The sequence below is a fragment of the Cloeon dipterum genome, chromosome 3 (genome assembly GCF_949628265.1).
Source record: "Cloeon dipterum chromosome 3, ieCloDipt1.1, whole genome shotgun sequence".
Lineage (NCBI taxonomy): Eukaryota > Metazoa > Arthropoda > Insecta > Ephemeroptera > Baetidae > Cloeon > Cloeon dipterum.
Genome location: NC_088788.1, coordinates 13,899,439 through 13,920,014, shown reverse-complemented (window position 1 = coordinate 13,920,014; position 20,576 = coordinate 13,899,439). Strand labels below are relative to the sequence as shown.

The 20,576-nt window shown below is 40.3% G+C and overlaps 1 protein-coding gene across 1 annotated transcript in view; it reads right to left on the bottom strand.

Moving 5' to 3' along the window:
• LOC135939216 (netrin-1-like) overlaps positions 1 to 20,576 on the bottom strand; it is a 45,233-nt gene that overhangs the window by 4,164 nt on the left and 20,493 nt on the right. Inside the window, exons 4-6 of the mRNA XM_065483474.1 lie at positions 9,574 to 9,762; positions 2,746 to 2,895; positions 1,438 to 1,518 (exon numbers count right to left, since the gene is read on the bottom strand). Coding sequence (XP_065339546.1) covers positions 1,438 to 1,518; positions 2,746 to 2,895; positions 9,574 to 9,762 — 420 coding nt within the window. The remainder of the gene's footprint in view (positions 1 to 1,437; positions 1,519 to 2,745; positions 2,896 to 9,573; positions 9,763 to 20,576) is intronic.

Sequence of the window (20,576 nt, the reverse complement as noted above, 5' to 3'; positions counted from 1 at the left end):
GTGTTCATTTCACTTTTCGGGGCCGGAGAAAAATTATTAATGGTCAGCGCGGCCCTTTGTCGGCGTGCGAGTTTAAAATTTCTCCGCATACAAAGCACTTTTTCTCGAGCCGGGCCCACTCGGAGGCACTTTTGGTCGTGGGCAGACGAAAAGAAAAAAGAAGAGGAAGAAATAGCTGTGCCTGACACCGGCGCACCGCGTACCTTCCGTTCCGAGTTATTAATAATTCTGCCTGGTGCCTGTAGCGTTGGTAATATTTAAATGTTTCCATTTCTCGGATTTTCCACCGTTTTGATTAATGATGGTGCTATGAGGCGATCGTGTGTGTGATAAAAGTAAATTAATATGTTGAAAGTCAGGAAAGAAGAGATCTCTTATTTCGATTGTCTTATGCAATTGGATTTTTTTATATTTTACGCAGTTTTAGGACCACGCATAGCAATCCTTAAAAATATAAGGTACAAAAACTTTATATATTTATTCAGTTAGATTCCAGTGCTTGCTGTTCATGTCCAGACCTTTTTAATTTTTTTCTATATTCTATGCTTCTTAATTTTTTTGTGTTGCACAAGTAAATGCGAGTAAATTCACATTTATTTGGAAACTTCTTTAAAAAAAGTTAAAATGAAATGAAACTTTCGTAACCATAGAAGGGTGCACAACTTTAAAACAAGAAATACAAATGGAATTTTATTCAAGGTAGCCAGAAGCAAGCCGCAGGAAACAGCTACCTATCATTTAGAACAACTATTTTTTATTTTAAATCACGTTTCCCGCCCTGTGTTTCCCTTTGTAGCTTCATTTAAAGTTTTAAACGAGTAAGTTACCCAGGGATAAAAAACACAACTCCCTCTTTATCAGCGTACCTGCCCAAGTATAGAGTTTGGGGCGGTTTTGTCTGCCTCTCGGTAGCAAAATGCAGGTGGAAAAAAGCAATGCCGGCAGCTGCCACGTTTGCAGCGCGGAGAGAGAGCGTTCGGGGTGCACGTTGCTAATTAGTTGGCCGGCGGCGTTTGCAGTTACACCCATTGAGCCACTCTCGCCACAGCCACCCGTCCAGCGCGGGCCAAAATAAATGGAAAGAGCGTCTAAACCGCCGAAACGCAATTATATTTTCACTCTCCGTGAAAAATCCGCCCTCGTAGCGCCGGCGGTGCAAGAGAAAGCAGCAGCGGCATTTGAGTATAATCTCGCGCGCACCCCGCAAGCCTGCTAGAAATTTTCTTTCCCTTCTGCTCTTGAGACGACCTCGGGGAAAGAGCAACCGAGACGCGCTTCAGCTCGCCGAGTTTTCGCGGAAAACGTTTTTTCCAGATCGATTTTTGCCCCGAGAACAGAAATAATAATAAAAATGCGAATTAAAAGTACTGCTCGAGGACCTTTGTAGGTGGAAAATTCCGCCAGAGAGAGGGAAAGCGGAAAAAAATGAGCTCTCACCTTTTGCCACGGCGGCCGCTGCTGCTGCAGTTCCCGTGTCTGCCTGGCTTCCTAGGTCGTAGCCACTCGTCATTGGTGCTCCTGAAATTCAAAATAAATCAGATTAAAACTTTACTTGTCACGTTTTCGAAACAATTAAGTTGATCATTTTAATATGTTAGAAGGTTAAAAACACTTTTAATTTTTTTTCCAGCAAATATTTAAGGACACCACAATCAGCTGTAGTAAATTGATAAAATTAACGTCTTAAAAATTCTTATATTGGTCCAGTTTTCTTTTAAACTAAATTTTAACATTAAGATTTGTGTGTTCGTTTTTTTTTAATTTGACAAATAAATAAATATAACTCTAATTTATGGTTTTATGAATAAATAAAATTAATTTTGAGTTATAAGTGAGACTAACATCGATAATGAAATAATAACTTCGGACTGCTTTAAGACTTTAATGAAGATAAGATTTGGTACTTCATTTAACTCTCGCGGGGAAATTAACGGCGATGTAAAGACGCAGTTTACGTGCGCCTTACACGTTCGCAGAAACTGCACCGCCGCACAGTCATTCACTGCGGGCGGTATGTTTCTGCTCTAGATTTCATCACAATGGAACGTGAATTCTATGCGAGCTAATTTATTACGTACAATGCGGATTCAGGGATTGAAAATCATTCATAGCAAATTCTGTATTGAAAATCATTTTATCCGATTGCATACGCTACGATTATTGACAACACAAACCATTTTGCTATTTAGTTCGCCCTTGAAAGCCATTGGGAGGCTCACAAATATATATATATATATATATATATATATATATATATATATATATATATATATATATATATATATACAGTATATATATATATAGAAAATGATTTTAAAGGAATCCGTATGATTGACGTGAATGAGAGTCTTTGAATTCGTTCGAAAATCGGACGTTTCGTGGTGAGAAAACTCTCAAGTTGAATGCCATGCGTCGCTCGCGGGGCTTTCGTCCGAGGCTATGAAGGAAAATCGCGTGATTTTGTGTGTGCGCCCGCCGCTTTTGTTGTCGGTAGCGTCAATCGTTCGTAAGGATCGAGATTAACAAAGAAAGAGCGACCAGCCGTGAAGCTGCGCTGCGAGCCGGGGATAATTTTCTTTGCCTCATCGATGCCACCCTTTGCCGTCGTTTTTAATATTATCAATATGTATACGAACGCGCGACCAATGGAGCGCGGGTGTTAAATAAAATATGAAAAACCAACAGCCATTGTGCTGCTTTATCGACCTGGGCCGAAATTCACGCGGAGCAGGCGAAATCACTCACTTATGCAGGGTGCGATGTGGGACCTGCTCTGAATGTAGTCCTTGGCGCACCGGTTGCAGGTAGTGCCTGTGACGCCGTCCTTGCATGGACACTGGCCGCTCGTCTGGTTGCACGTCTTGCCCGAGGAGCCGATCGGGTGGCAGCCGCAAGCTGAAACAAAATTCGGAGATTAATAATTAATACTCAATGCCAAATTTTTTCAAAACTCTAAAACATTAAATATGTTTCCTTTTCTCATGAGCGATTAATTTCCTTCTAAAGAGGTCTAAATCTAAACAAGGTTTTTACGACGGTAGTTCTGAAAACATTCCACTTATTAATTTAAAATGATCCTTTTTAACGACTGCTTCATGAATTTTCCCATGATTTTATGAGGAAAAATTCTCCCGGAAAGTTGATGCTAATAGTTAAATTGAGTTAAAAAGAAAAAGGGGTACACACGCAGGTAATTTTATGAAAATTAAATTATCGGAACGCTCAGCTCTACACAGATTTAACCATGGATCAACAACCATAAGATAAATTAAAAATCCTTAGTAAACTTGCGCAGTTCAGCCATTTAATGATTTAAAAAGGAAAAAATGTTTTAAAATAAAAGGCAAAGAAAAATTTTGGAGGGATTTTAACAGGTGCTTCTTTCCAGGACAATCAATTTATAAATGTTTCAATTCGTTTTTCTCCAAAACACAATCCGATATTTTACAAATACTTTAAAGTCATGAAAATTCCATTAGGACAAATTAGCCATTTGAAGTGTTAGCGAACAACCCGCTGAAGCTCATGAATAAAATAGTATAGCAAAATTTACCACTACATATTTTTAACACTCGCCACACTACATTCAAATTTCTTACTTTTGCCCCTTTCCCTCGAATACAAAAACTCGTTGATAGCGACCAATATGCATATTTGCAATTCATTACTTCGCTAAAAAAGTTTTTAGTGAATGCATCAGATTTGAGTTGACAAAAAACAGTCTCTGCTAAAGCGTGCCGCCCGAAAAAAGTGGTCTGGAGCCGAGGGTAGCGGCAGGCAGAGTCGTCACTGCGCAGTTCTCGGCCACAATCGGTCGCGCCACTTCCGACAGCGATATTTTTTGCTGGTGCGGCGCGCGGGGCAAGTGCCTGTCGCGAATGAATTTTCAAGCACCTTGCTCAAACGTTTCTCGTGTTTTTAAATATGTTTGTGTGTGTATTTTTACCAAAGAGATAAAAGCACACAGAACACCGCAGAGAGAGAGAGAGCTTCTTTTTACACATAAAGCTCTGGTTTACGTTGCTAATTTATATATCTTTCTCTTTAATTGAAAAATAACTGCACAAGCGCTTCTGTATAATTTCATCTGCTAACAAAAGGGTCACAGAGAATATTATTTTTACAATTTACGTGAGTAGAGGATTTTGTTATTTTTCTCTCTCACTGCTGCCTTTCTTGTGTGTTTTTGTTCTTTCCACATTCTATTTACTCTACGAAATAAACTGCGAGCGGGCCAATCGAGATGTGCAGGAATGCGAGCGAGGCTCAAAATCAATTTCGGCGCCGGCAGTTATCGGCGGGCAGCAGTTTCAAAATGATCAGGACGTGCTGCCGAGGGTGCTGCAGCCCTGAGGATGATGCATTTCGGGCACGCGCTCGGCCGGTGACAGCGCAGATGAAGTGGAGGTCGTCCAGAGAGAGAAATAGAGAGAGAAGAGGTGTCGAAAAACGCTGGTTCGCTCTCCCGGGGGATGCGGCGCGCACACCTAATCAGCGCCAGAGCGACGTGCCCTGTAAATGCGATTGCCGCCGCCAGCCAGCCACCCCCGGAGGCTTCTTCTTCTTCTTCTTTTGCCAGCCGGTCGGCAGGGCTGCTGCCCTTCGACCGCCGTTTTGCTTCGTCAGGCGGAAAAAAGGACGTGCGCCGTAACCATCAGGGGAGAAGCGCCAGTGTCGGGAGAATCCGGCCCAATTTGACCAACTGACCATTTTTATTCCGATTGCATTTTCGCCGGGACGTGCTCCCTCACAATTATTATTAGATCGGCGCCGTTCCGCCGTTGTGAGTTAGTGAGTGAGAGAATCAGTGCAAGTGCTGACGGGTCGGATGAATCGTAACTTTTAATTTTCCCTGAGCAGTTGGTGTACTTCACTTTTACCCAATCATTAAAAGTCTGTCTGTGTTGTAATCTTTAACTAAAATAGCTAATTACTTTACAATATTCATTATGATTCAATTATACGATAACTATAAAAAAAAGTTTTTTCTTTTTTTGAGAATTAATTAATTCTGTCACATTTTTTTTTAATTTAGCCAGCAACAAAAAAGTGATACAAAATCAGCAACCTCTCGATATGTTTAAAAATTTTGCTGAGAATATTTTTCAAGAACTGAAAATCCAAAATTACTCACGAAATAATTTCCATTATCCGTGATTACGTAGCTCATTTTCTCTACAAATGCTTCACTTAGCGTCCTCCCAGATTTACACAAGAGTGAATCGTCTCTTTTTAAAACTCTGAGCAACAGCAGGCGTTGAGCAAACCATCCCAGAAAAATGTTCAGGGTTGCGATACTGAAATAAAATTCCCATGGGAACTCTCGACGTTGGCCTGGCGCCCGGAGATGCTGAGCGTGCGCTAATAAAGTCACATTAGCAGTTGTAAAGCGGCGACTTCTGTGCATTTCTGTGCCGATCGATTCGTGTGCTTTACTCTCAGAGCCTGATTGAAAGCCTCCGAATGATTCATTGTGTCATGTCATCCGTCAGTGGGGCGGCAAAAAGTCTTGTTTGCGATGCAGGCGCGCAGCGAATAACAACAAAAAATAAAATTAATTGGGCTGCGATTGAATTTAATTCGGAACGGCCAGAGGAGAGCTGCCACTGGGCGGGTTAGCGTGCATGCCGGTGCATGCTAAGTGTGCTTTAGGCCGCTGTTGCGCGCCCCACCGAATACTGATTGCGGATAATCCGGGCCGACGATTCACGCGGCACATACAACCCCAATTGTTTCTGCGTCGGCGGTCGCGGTCCGGTCGGATGTGCCGTTACAACCGACGCCTTTTTATCTTGCTCCAGTCGAAGAAAAAACCTCATGTGTCGAATTTCTCCTCTGAACCAACGGCGGATGTGCACGACAAGACACTAGATTGGAAGGCAAGGATTTGCTGCAGGTTTGTTTTGAGATCTTTCACCTTCTGGTCCTACAAAAATACAAGATATGCTTGTAGTCACCAAGCTGCTTTATGTTTGTTTTTTAGATTCTCGATATTAAATCATTCTATTCATTAGTTTATCTTAGGCTCTGCAACCCCCTAGAATTCCCCTTTCCAACCCTGCTCTTTATCAAAACAACAATTGCAGTTATTCATCGCTCCCCCATGTTCATTTCCTGAAATTTCTTTTCAGCTTCTTGCGATAGTACACAAAAATAGCCAACGAAAATGAGAAGACAGCTCTCTTTTCATAAAGATTGAGAGATAATTGAAGCAACAAATTTACTCGACGGAAATGTGTGAGCCAATCAGATTGAAAACCTTGTTGAAATATAAGTTAATTTTAAGTTGATTGAGTAAGCGCACTTCTTAAATTTAAATCCAATGATAAACAAAAAATGTAATAATAACTGAAGAAACAAGTCTTATTCTACCAAAAGTAGAAAATAAATTAATGAATTTCATTACAAGTGTTGCGCCTTCTCACCACTACTGTCCTAGTAACTAGTTTGCATTAAACCTGTATCGCCAGGTGGCAGTGCAAAGGTAAAAAGTACCCTTACTGCACCTTGAGCCTCGCACGATAGCAGTCGCAACAAAATGTGCTCTCTCGGACTAGGATGAGATTTGGTGCGAGATTATTCTAGAAACCTTGATCTCGAACTGATAAGACCCGCACTACTTACGGGGTAAGAATTTATCAAACAGTATAATAATTTTAAATGTCCAAAATTGATTGATTGATTGTGTTTGTGATATTTCAGTCTTAACTATACTGATACTTCAACCACGAGACTAAAAATAAAAGACGAATAATTACACGCTACTAGAAGAAGTTTCTGTCAAGGCAGCACTTTCCGCCAACTAAAAATCGATTTAATTTTCTATTTCGGTCTATGTTACTATATTATTTCCAAAACTAAGTGACAGAATTCTAACAGTGTGCTCATTGGTCCTGATAATTCGCTTCCAGAGAAATTATTCCTCAAACAATTCATTATTTGACTCTGGATAATCTGCACATTACTGCACAAAATATTGTCCCTTTGGAATTTTATAAGTTTTTAATTTAAAAAAATCTGTCTCGATCACACTGTTTTTCTGTTTATCTCTTTTTATATTAATTATAATAGCGTTTAAAAACTTGTTTTCTTCTCACTCTCGTTATTTGGTATGAAATGCAAAACAAAAATCGAATATTTCTATATTTTGCGTTTTAGGCGTCTCTTTATTCACCATTCACTCCGGTTTTTTTTTTCAGACCAACACAGTGTTTGTATATAATACACACAGATCAAATAAAATGGCGGGGACGTTTTGTGAGAAGAGAAATTTATAATGACGCTTGGGCCTGGCTTCTCTTTGACGCTCGAATTAAGCCGAAAAGGTGCGCTCGGTGCGTGTGCTTGTCATTTGCAGGCGCGCGCTACGTAAAAAGCGCGCGCAATTAGAGGAGACCGCTTTTAATCAGGCAAGATCTTTGCTCGCGCGCGCAACGCTCTAAAAATTGAAACGTGATACGCTTCTCCTTTTTTCTGGAAAAGCGTAGAGACTGAACTTCAAAGTGCCCATTTTCGGTTTGTCCCACATTTCGCTCAGCGAGTGAGAAATTGTTTTTTTACTGACGCCGTGTGGCTGCGTGCATAAAGCGGTGGCGAAATATTCTGTTTGATGAATGGAATAACACAGAGCTCGTTAAAAAGAACAGCACGAGAGGGAGTGTACGGAAATTTGCCGCGAATTCTTGTGGGAGTAATTTTTTCTAAGCTCGGGCAATTCAGCAAATAATGTCGTTTTCGCAGACCATTTTCGCCGCGATAAAAAAGAATCTTCGCCGCCGCTCAATGTTTGCAGTCGGGAAAAAGACGGCGAAAAAGGAAAAAAATTAAATTGGAAAAATAGGACAAGTGCCAAGAACGGAGACGTCTTGTAATGCGTGCTTGTGGAAACATTTTTATCGCGTATGTTTTCCGACATGCCATGAAATTTCCATTTTTTACTACCCCGCAAGCTGCTGCTATATTGACTTTTAAACTCTTAGTCTCACGCATGACAGCTCTATATAAATATTGGAGAAAATAAAAAGTTATGGTCCCTTAAAAATATAAGCCGACAGATATTGTAAATAAAAATGGTCATCATTTGCGATCAGCCAAGCGGGGATTTAAAAAGTTGCGGCTTTTAAATTAGATATTTAGGTATCCCACGCACTTCAAAAAAAGAATTCCTGAACTTGTGTTTTTCGATACATCATAAAAGGATTAAATTTTCCCCTCTCATTCGCCTAAACAAGATTTAAAACTGCTCTCTCTTTTCTTGATCCGCATGCAGTGTTGAATGAACAAAAAAATTATTTCAATTTGTATTCTTAGAAAGAACATTCCAGTCTTTTCCGTGAAAAATGGCTGAGAAATATTTGGCGCATTGTTTCACCCCTCGTCTTGTAAATCTGGTTTGGATTTTTGCGCGAAAGTCGATCTGGGTGGCAAGGGAATGCGTGCACTTAGCGATTGTCCCGAGCGACTTTTCGACAAGCAAAAGCTGGCTGGCTCTCACTCTCTCTCGCATCCTTGGTAATCCCTTTTCACGTTTCCCAGGTGTATTATTGGCGAAGCGAACGAGCTGCAATTTCACTCTGCTGCGCGACACCCGATTAAAGCGGCAGTCTTGCGTCGCATTTGCTCTGCTCGAAAAGCAGCTTTGCGCTGGGCCAACATATACGAATAGCATGATTAAATTTTCACGCTCAAATATTATGCCCCGAATAATTGCACGCGTTGGGTTCCACCTTGTAATTTGAAACAAAAAACTCGTTTCACGAGATATAGAAGTTCCACCCCTCTGCTGTCTAGAGTAATAATGAGGATTTAGTGCGATTTTTTGGAAAATGGTTCCGCTTGGACCCCCCGCGGTCTACCACAAGGGAAAAAGTAATATGGCTATTAATCAACATGCTCATATTCGGAAAAAAGAAGATTCAGAGACCCTAACTATTAGAGCTTTTAGCTATGAAAATTTATTCTGATGCCAATCTTTATTACAAAAAAGCCATAATATCAGTAAATTGTTGCCATCCCTAAAAATTGAAATTGCTTGGTTATCTATTAGGCCAGTTTCTGCAATCTAACCATTTTTACTCTATTTAAATAAAAATAAATTCAGCAGAGTCGAGATGTTTATGAAATGTTCACGCTTTGTCTAAATTCATGATATTTAAAAAGCTGGTATTATGATAAAACATCTTTCTTTCTTCTGAAGCTCGATTTAAAATTTATGGCATATGTTTTGTCCATAGGAAACACAAAAAAATCATTGCAACATTTCTTATCTTCAAATAAACGCCATGTTTAGAAATTTTTCTAAATTAAAATCATGAATTTTTTCAACTGGAGTGATGAAAGCATACGCGTTAGTTGAAAATTCTTGTTTCAAAATAAAATAAACGTTGATTAGAGTATTTCCTGATAATCAGCTTGTTTACCCCTCGTTGGTTCGCGTCATTCGCACTCAAGGGAGAAAACCCGCTTTGTAACTGAGTTTAATTGCGCCAAGCCGTCCTCCCCAGTGACACGGGCACGGGACAAAGACTTAAACGTTAGTTTGCCCAAGGCGGTCTGTTTGTAGTAGTTACTCACGTTTGCAGGCTTTGCGATTGGTGATGGGCTTGGTGTTGTCGCGGTAGTAGCCTTCGCGGCAGTAGTGGCAGTGGCGGCCGGCGGTGAAGTGCCGGCATTTGAGGCAAATGCCGCCCGATACGCGGCCTGATAGCTTGTACAATTCCATGTTGAAGCGGCAGCCGCGGGCGTGGTTGTTGCAGTTGCAAGCTGAAACACACAGGCACATTCGTAATTAGCACGGCTCGTTATGCAAAGCAAAAGCAGCAGCACCTGCTCAACCCCACTGAGCCGAAAAGGGCCAGCAAGAGGTGGTTTTCGGTTTGCGTTTGCAAAAGACATGAGGGAGGATGGAAAATTATAATTCAATATTTTAGGAAAAGTTAAAATAAAAATTAATATCCTGATAAAATAAAAGTTACAGGGCTTTTACTCTCCATGATACAAAATAGAAAATTTACAAGCAACCAAAATTTTGAGGAGCCTTCTTTGTTGACAGACGCAATGTTCACAGACTTTTTGTTGGTTTTGTATGAGAGAGTGAGCTATTATTCCAACGAGAATGAAGGCTGCATGCAAATGTCGAGTCTGATTCACACTTTTATTGGTTTTTGAATTTTTGTTAATTTATAAAAAGATGGAAATGTTAATTTTTTTAGAACTTTCAATTTTTTAAGATTTGTGATTTCTCATGGTTTTTTGATTCTATTACAGAAACTTTAATGTGATATCATTTCACTAGTATAACAAAGGAAATTCCTGGGAAATGAAAAAAAAAATATGGCAGCAGTGGCAAGGAAAGGAAATTTATTTCTTGAATTCTAGTCTTGATAGAAGTAAATTTTTACTCTGCTTTGAAATTTAGCTTTACATTATAAAGGTGAGCATTTTGAGGTTATGAATGTTTTTGAGGTAGGGTTAAATCGCAGGGAGGGCGAGGGGCGGGGTTGACAAGGTTTTGTCACTCGCTTCCTCTTTTCCATTGTTGCTCAGCACACTCAGCTATGAGTAACGTCGGATGTTTTCAACGATCACTGATTCAGAATTCTCTGCAGCTAATAGTGGCATGAATTTTGTTTTGCCTTTTATTTATAATGAGAGAGTGTGTTGTTTAATTTTGTCCCCTGAAAATTGAAGTAATAGCTATATCCATCTTGAATTTATCCACACAAAGCTGATCCATTTAATAAATTTAAATTTCAATAATTTTTTAACTTTATCAACTGTAAAAACTTTTAGTGTGGCAAATTGTATACTGCTAAATTTTAAACGACATATTTTACATACTGAGTCGCCATTTGTTTGTAATTTGTAAAATGCGAAAGAATGAACACAACATACGATAAATATTTAATGTTTTGTTTTCCCCACTTTTCGACAGGCACGTTTGATCTTCCGCCTTTGGGACCAACTCAATCCCATTAACGGCTCAGTCAGCCATGCAGCAGTTTTGTATTTTCTTTTTACGGCTGACGGCTGGTCACGTGGCCAAAAGTTAGCCGGCTGGCTCGGATCTGTGCGATTGACAGACGAATTCAAAACAAAGCCAGGCTAAAGTGGTCGGGCGTCGTTCATTCACAATTCACATATACATATATAGAGCCGAGCGAGAGAAGATGATGACGGGAAAAGAAACTGAATTGCACCTTTGATGTTTTTTTCTGCCAGAATGGAGATGACAAATAAGGTTGGCGAGGGGTAAAGTTCAATATTCGCGGGTCGGTCGGGGCCCGGCGAGGGTCTCCGCGCGCTGCTAATGTCAGTTCCATGTAGCTGCCAGAGGGCCCGGGGGCGGCACGCGCGCGCCGCTTCTTTTCCAACCCCCGCCCGCCGTTCTCTGAAGATAAGCTCTCGTCCTGCTGCAGCAGCAGCAGCGTCGCCGCCGAAGGGATTTGGCTGAGCGGGCTGCGTCAGGACGGCACAAAAAGGAGCAATCAAATCTCGCCCGACATTAATTCTTTCTCTCTTACTTCTCCGTCTCGGCCGCACGCTTTGCAGGCTGTAAAACTCCGACTTTTGCACAGCCCTAGGCCAGAGCAGTGCTGCTATTCTCTAATCAAAAGACGCTATGTGAGCCTGCAAACTAATAAAATTCGTCAAATGACAGCCCCGGGCGTTGTAAACTGCTAAAAAATTGTGAGAATTATTTAAACGGGGTCAGACTGGAGATATAATGCTGTCGGATTTTGTTACAACTCCGTGGAATTTCCAGTTTTCTTTTGATACAATGAGAATTGTTAATGATAAGGAATGGCGGGGAAAGTTTGCGGACTAGAACTTTTAGAGTGGCATTAAATATTTATTTGATAGCCTTTGTTACTATGGCTGTTTGCGATCTTAATTTTAATTAACTTGTGTTATGCGAATCATGAATTTATATAGCTACAACTAACACTTCATTAAAGCCTTTAAATTAACAGAGCAAAATAGGAAGGGGAGCCTTCATTGCTGTCAGACACACACGCTTATCACGAGAAACATTCTGTTGCAATTTTATTTATTTATTTTGTTTAATTTGCAAAAAACGTAACCTAAATTAATATAAATAACTCAGATGGGAACCATCTGACTTTGTCTGAAGTCACCAAAGTAAGTTGGCGCACATAATGAACGTAAAAATATATTGGCTGCAGAGGAGCTTGGGCCAAATATGGCCATCTTTTCGCCTCCTCACACCGAGGGCTTTTATTGAAATGCCAGATATTCGTCCCTAAAGCCGCTGGAAAGGTGTGAAAACCAGCATGTGGCGAGTCGGCGCTGCCGCGCCTCCCACCCCGTTATGCTATTCTATATTTATAGCATTTCGAGTTTTCCGTCCAAAAAATAATCTTTTTTTACTTATCTGTCAAAGCAAAAAAAAAACTGAGCAGAATGAACTTTGATAATATATCCTTATATCTGTCTGCTGTACACTTTTAATGTTTGAAAAAGATTATTTCATTCATTTTTTTTATCTGTAAAAAGATATTTTACAATTTCCTGTCAATAAGTCATGAATTCCAAAATTCCTTGACTGCCTTTTTGTTTACACGCGAAGCACGATCGGAGAAAAGCTGTGTGCTATTCGTACATGCTTGATTGGAAATTTAACGGAGGATGAAATAGCAGCGACGTAATTCCATTGTGCGGTTTTCACTTGAGCTGAGTGAGGCGATCGAGAAAGACATCCTGTTTGATATATAACAAATTTCAATCTGTGTTCGGCGTGTCGAGATAAATCACACTTGAGGCGGTGTGTCCAAATTCAAATTAGGTTGGTTCAATCGGCATTTTATCGCCGACGCGTCTTCTCTCGTTTATTGCTTCTGCGGCGATGAGATGCTCTAACGAGATTTGTCCCGGGAGAGATTATAGCGGCGGCGGCGGCAGCGGGCAGAGGAAGAGGGGGAGAGACATCCATCACACGTGCGCTGGGCCTCGGATATCAAGTTGCCTTCGAAGGTGGGAAAAGAGAATTAAAGATTCGAGTGCATGATATTTTATAAAAGTCTCTCCACCTATCTCTCTCGGCTTGTCGGAACACGGGCGAGGGCATGTGTGTGCCTATGCCTATATCGTACTAGAAAAAATGATGATTTAACTCGAGAGCATCTCGTTAGGCACTACAAAGTGGAGCTGTCAGCGTTTCCTCCGCTTTTCACTTTATAATTAGGCGCTATTCTAAATTAAAAAGAACATTCCGCGAGCCGCATATAATACTCGGAGGTGTGTGTGTGTGCGAGTATGATTTGGTAGGCGGCCAATTATGCGGTTTTGCCAGAGCCCAGCTCCGCGAGTTTTATGAAGCGATCAAAATTAAAGGAGGCAGCACGCACTCGTTTGGGTTTGCGAGCAAACCGGATTGTAAATCTGTTTGAAATGTGGCCGCATTAATAAATAAATTAGATGCTTTTTGCAAATGAGTTGCAAGTGGGTCCGGCGGAGTGTTTCAGCTCCAATTGGACGGTTCAAAAAAGCAGTATAGAGATTAGATCGGTAATTTGATGCATAATTCATTACTGAAAATGGGAAAAGCAATAAATCAAGTTGATTTGTGAAAATTAGCTTTCCTTTTTTAGTATTTACAGGACCGAAGCGCCTTCCGTGAAATTGTAAAAAATCATTATAACCCACGTATTCCTAAAATTTTCAATTAGTGCCTCCGAAGGTCTGGTTACATAGTTGTACGAGTTTCCCCTTACTTCTAATAAGGCATGCCTTTTATTTTCCGGATTCCTACAGAATGGTCCTCGCCATGCCTATTTCATTTACTTTGTAGTTGTTTTTTGAAGGAGGAATGACTTTAAAAATTAGGAAAATCCTTATTGTCAGTGCATAAACCAACTCCGAAGGATTAAGGTAAAGCCTTAACTTATATCCAGGCAATTTTTTAGAGATTGCATGCTGCTAAGTTTAAACACTTGTTTTATGGCTTTAGCACTATATTATAGTCTCCTTGAAGTTGATGCACCATCAGAAGGATTTCGTCGAGAGGGATGGATATATATAGCCATGAAAATATGCATTGTCAAATACACCTGTAAATTTTAATGGAGATTGACAATGAGAAAACTTTACCTTCTTTAATTACCAAAATTTCTACTTTTTGTAAATTTTTCAAACAATTTTTTCGATTGCCCGCATGCTGAAGCCAACAATTCAAAAATTAATTGTTAATGATCAGTTAGTATGTATGTAGATCTCTACTTTCCTCAGGCTAGTATCGATCCATTTTAAATTTTTAGGTGGATATACCGGAGAGCAATAAATTTCGTATTTATCATTGTTTGCTTTGCCCGCTTTGCCAAGTTGTGAGTCGAATTACCTGTTTGTGGAATTTAGCATCAATTTAGAACTTTCAATTTTATGGAAAATTCACATATTCACTTAGCAACCTATTGGATAAGTTCGAGCTTCATCCTACAATTGAGGGAATATCTTAAGATGAAAAATGCTATACTTGAAAATTAGTCTCAATTATTAACAATAAACTTTTAACAATTTACTGTTAAAAAATCATAATGGGGGTGGGGGTTATATGTTTGACGACGTACTGCAAATGAATAATTAACTCTCAATTCAGTAATGTTGACTTTACTAATTAACATCTGTATCAATAGGAAACAGGACTTTTGACCCGTTCGACGACCGCTATATTTATATGGTTACGCATCGACGCAAAAAGATAATTTGGTTACACTGCACACGCACGAGCCATCACCAGGGGCTTAATTAGCATCAAATACACTGTCACTGGCAGCTCGTCTCCGTCAATTCCACTACACGCGCAGCCAATAACGAATCGCTCGTTTGCTCAGAAACCCACTTGTGGCACAAATAAAAAAAAGCACGCCGGCTCTATTTTTGCTATTTTCGTGTTTCAGATCAACGGTGGAGAGAGGAAAGCAAAAAATCGCGAGACATAAGCCAGTTTCCCGTTTTCCCGGCTGTTTGTTTTTTCTCGAGCTCCTCTGGAGGGGCAGCGGCCATCGGCGGATTGGAGTGTTTGCCATTGTTGGCACACAGAACGCCGAGTGTAGGCAATTTGCTGCTTGTGTGTGTGTGTGCTGCGCGGCGAGGTATAATATTTGCTTTGGAGCGGCCACTGTAAGAATAACAACTTGGGCTTGTTTTGGCGGCCGCTTTAACGCACCAGGTAACATGCTTTGCCGCACAAAGGGCCCGAATCGACGCTCTTTTCGCGGCGCGCGGGGCCCAATTCGTGTGCTGAACGCGTGTGTGAGCGAACAACTCGCTGTCAAAAACAGAAACACACGCTGGAACATTCTCTATTCTATTTCCCAGCCGTGAGGTCGGGTGGTGGATTTGAGTTTGCATACCTAATGCGCGCGTTTAAACGGTCGTAAAATATTTATGAAGGAGAATAGAAGGAAAAGCGCCACACGGAATGGCAAAATTAGGCCCAATCTTGGAATGAGTTTATTAATATATCTTCTGACAGTTTTATTGCCGCAGCGTGAGCGGCGTGCTAATTGCCCCACTAAAACACTGACTAGCTCTCTCGCTCCTGCTCTCTTACACCTTTCAGATCGGCCCAATAACTATATCTCACAATTTAATCGATGGTGCTGATGGGTAATGGACCGCGAAAGCTTCTATAGATAAAACATTTTCGCGTTATTTATCGCTTCTTCTCCTTGGTAAGTACTCCGCCACGGTCATATCATTAAATGCATAGCAAAAGCAAAAGATAATTTTATATGACTTGTGAATTTCCTCGAACTCTAAGAATATCCATTATTTTTCATGCCTATAGCTGTGAGTTATCTCTTTGGTATTGTCACTCATTGTCAAGTTGATTCTCACAGTCAGTTAAAATAAACAGCAATGTATCAATATAATAAAACAATGCGAACACGGAGACTAGCATAACAGACAAAACAAAACAGACATTTTGAAAATAATTTTGCGCCTTGCAAAGGGATGGAAACTGTGCCGCAGAGCAGTCTTTCAGTGCGGGTGGCATATTTTTTCATTCTTAAAAAAAATCCATCTCCTCATCTCCTAGCGATTTTCTGACCCAACATTTTCAGGATATTCCAAGTTCTTTTTCTTTAAAACAAATATTTTTTGTCAAAATGAAATATGTATCAAACAAAAATTCAAATAAAGAAATTTAAAATTAACGAATGACTACTCAAGATGGTTAGCTAATAGCTATTAACTGAATTAATTTTAGTTTCCTGAAATCAGCCAACCGTTGATTCTAAGTTTAGTCAATTACCTGGCGTCTTTCTTTTAATGTTCTTACAAAGCCGATAGTTTTTGGAGAAAATGGAATTAAACTGGGAAATATTCATTCCATGAGAAATTTCCCAAGCTCTGTATAAACGGGATCTACAAAATTAGCTTGAAATTGTGTTTTTTTTTAATTTTACAAATCAGCTTCAGTTTTATTGATGTAATATTTAGTTTTTTCCCAACTATATAATCAATTAACGGGATTAAAACTGAAAGTAGTAACATCGAGAAAATTAAGATTTGTATGCCAAATGGGCAAAATCCTTATAAGCATTCGGATTGGAATCTAAAATCGACGGAAACGGCCAAAATATGTAATTTTTCTCGTTTCAAAAGTAACTTTCAAAAAGATATGTGAATTGTTGGACGAAAAATCTTCACTTCACCGCGTGAATTCAAATTTTTTTGTAGGTTAAAAATATACACCGGCGTTAACAAGTCATTTGTGCTTATAGAAAGAAACAAAAATAGTTGGTTGTCCTAAATTCTCAATCGTTAAAATTGCAACATTTTTGTTGATTTCCGTCAAGACTTTTTAATACCCATATTTTAGGCAGCAAACTGTTGTTTTCCAACGTAATTGTACAAAAGCGATAACACAGAAATGCGAGGTCCGAAATTACTTTTAGCGTGGAGCCTTGCAACAATGGCAAAGTGAGCCAGCCTCCTTGTAACGAAGCAGAAAACAAAATTCCTTCACGAGTGAGAAGATGATCGGCGGCGCGATATGCGCGATCTACTGTTTCTCACAATCTGTGGAAAGTTTGGGATGTTATTGTGAATAACAATCATAATGTGGCCGCCGAATGTGTTACACACACGGCGAAAGAAAGAACGAAACGATTCAGCGGCTCACGAGGCTCACTCACTCAGAATGCGTGACCCGTGAATGAGGCAAACAAAGCCTGGCTGCCGCGATAAATCCTTTTCGCTGCTAAACTGGTCCTAAAGTGGCCGCCGGCGATCGAACTTCTCGCAACAAGGCTGCGGAATAAATTGTGCGCGCACTCCATAACCAAACGCGGCGCGGCGGACCCATCGCGCGGCAAACCAGCCAACATACACTCGATTTGCACAGCAGCATTTTTCTCCTTTTACTTTTTGCGGCGGCCGCGCTCGCCGGGCGATAACAGTATATCATTTGCCGCCCGCTTTGTACCTGCCTCTCGACGAGCGGACAAAGGAAAATGCGGAGGCAAAGCTCGGTTTCGACTCGAAATCTGCGGCTGCCAGTCCGACGATGAGTCGGCCAATTCAGTGTGAAATCTCTGCTCCAACCGCGGAGGAGATTAATTTATGCAAATTGCCGCCCGGAACGTGGAAACGTTTAGAGTTGAAAACAACGTGCGTGCAGCGGAGCAGAGGATCGATTTACTAACGAGCGGTGTAATCGGTTATTGGTGCAGAAATTGGTGAATCTGAATGAAACGAGATAATAAGAAAATTGAATTCTAGCTTTAATGGTCCCAGAAGGAGCAAGTAATTTGAATATCCCATGATTCTATTAAGTAAAGGAGAGGGATAAGATAGTTGGAATTGACGCACTGGATTGTATGATGCTAATTGTAAGCTAATCGTTTTTGCCTTTTTGCGACAATTTGCATAATAAACCTAAAAATTTTACACATAAAAAATTACCAGATCTTTCCATCAGGGCCAGGAAATTCGTGATGTGGAATGCTGGGTGGTTTCGAAGTCTAGATATTTTGGAGAGAATGTTTTTTGTTCTATATATTAGTGAAATCCAGACAGACGTTTTATTGTTCATTTGCTTTCAAGATTTTCACCTCTAAACTAGCTCTTAAAGACCTCTGAAATTTACCCCTTTTAATTGTATGGTAGTATTTTTGCGGACAGACTAATGTTCAAGATTGAGAAATGCTGTTATAAAAATTTAATAATACAATTTTTTTTTTACTTTTTTCTCAGCAATCAAACATTGCCTTGAGCTGCCAATAAAGAGTACTCATATCATAGTAAATCTTAAATGAATTTTTATGTACTGTTTGTAATAAAGCGAAAATAGATGGTTCTTTAAGAAAGTGTTCATGGACCACTCGGATGAACCAATACCACAAGTTTGATTTATTTCTTGGAAAAAACTTTTAACGTCTGAGTGAATTCAATATGGATATTGACGTTTGAATAAACCTTTTAACCTATTTGTTTAATAATGGTAATCGTCAAATTAAACTCTCGATCAATATCATGGGCAGAAATGAATTTTTTAGAGTCTGGCAACATCATCCCACTTGAACAAGCCACAAATCTTCACGATTCGAATTTCGACACCTTAGCAGATGATCGTGAAAAATGAGCAAATTGTGCCGCTGCGTACACATTGGTGGAGTGCGGGCAGCATGTCGATAATGATTGCGGCGGCGGGTTTTGACATTGCCTTACAGAAAAGGCGTCGCCTCGGCAGCTACTGACAATGAGCACGCGGCACTTTGAAGTCGAGTAAGACGTTTTAAATCTTGATGACGCGCAGTGACTCATAAAACCTGCGAATAATAAATAGGAAGCGTCAAAAGACGTATGTTACTTTAAGTCGCTCTCTCTATAGGCTTTCATTGTCATCATCTCCAAGTATACGCTCAGATGGTAATCTTCTCAAAGAAGTCTATGCTTCGAATTTGTCACGTTACCTTCTCAACGGAATTCAGCTGCTCGGAAATCGAATCAAAATCTTGCAAATTTAGATATTAACGTGGTCAGCTGCTTGTCATTTGAGATTTGAGCCAGCAACGGTAGTAAAAAATAAACAATAGCTGACTAAAGACAAAAATAATAAGCACTTTCATTAAAAAACCTGTCAGTCTGGCCAGCCGGCCACTAGGTCAAAATCTATCGGCGTGCAGAGACTACGTATTTTTACATCAGACTCTGCTGGTTTAAAAGTCCTTTAGTAATTTATGTATCTTTACTGCGAGTAGGCTTGTACTCGAATGCGAGAGAAACAACAATTCAAATTGGGAGTATTGATGTGCAGGCAGCCTCTCGGGAGGCACACCTGAATAATGACATCAAGATTCAGGTCTGGTCACCGCTGATCAATAACGTATCTTATGAAGTTGTCCAGCTGAGTCCAAACAGGTGCCGAAGCACGACTCGGACCTGTCATGTTAAGCGTAATTGCCTTATTTCAAGAATGAATGATCAGGTAATTAATAATAACGAAACCAGAACCAGTGTGTTTCTCTCTCCCCCCGCGAATCGATCGGTGACTCATCGCATGTGCGCCAATTACTAAAGCGCGTTGACAACAAATTCTGAAATTATCGCAGTCCATTATTTTCAATTTGTGCCAACGCCCGTGTATTCGAAGGCGGCGATAACGCCGCGTGCTTTTGCACTCTTCCTGCAGGCATCCCGCGCTCTGTGTTTGATTAAGACGCTTAAATATAAGCGGGCCGAATTTCATTACAACGGAGAGGCGAAACTAATCTGCCGGCTTTTCGGCCGGGCACCCATATTTACATTAAAATGACTGAGTGAGTGGTTTGAATGAGAAGCCGGCTTTTGGGTCACTCGCCTCGGACGCCATTATAAATTACATCCAATTCAATTGGCACCGTGAGATTTTTGCAGCAGCACTTTTCAGCCTGGCAGATCGCTATCGCTGCCGACTCGATTTGCATGTCTCGGCGCAGTACGCCCTGAGACGCTTTTATGGCCACTGACAGCTGGTGTGTTGATTAGTTCGCTAAAAATTGACTCTAGACTTCAATTATTTCCGTCACATTGATAAAAATCGATCGCGCAGATTCGATTGTATGCCACTAGCAATTTGTTCTGTTGGCATGTTTATAATGTCTGGCTTTAAAAATCAAAACACTATTTACAGCTCATAAAATCACGTGGAATTCGCTCAAAACCCGTTGTGATCCCTCAGGTGCAATTTTCTTGAATCAGCAACGATGGAGCTTTACGAAATTCTTATAGAACCGTTTTTACAGAAAAACATTTACGTGGTACGTTTTAAGGTATTTTACAGCTGAAATTACACGATAAAAATTTTGGTTCCTTTACAAAGGATTCTCAAAGGCATTCCCGCTGGTTTCCGAAGCTACCAAGCTGACATAAAAATGGGACTCTCGTACCTTTTTACGTCAAAAAATACCCACTCGGTTTATTTTCCGGTTGAAAAAACCGTATTTTTATTACGTCAACGACCATGCAAAATTTTCTGCACTACTTTTTTGCTCATTTCGGCAGAAAAATCCAATTGTTCGGACCTTGTTGGGAGATTACCTGATGTTAAAGGGTGTGTGGCGTGTTCC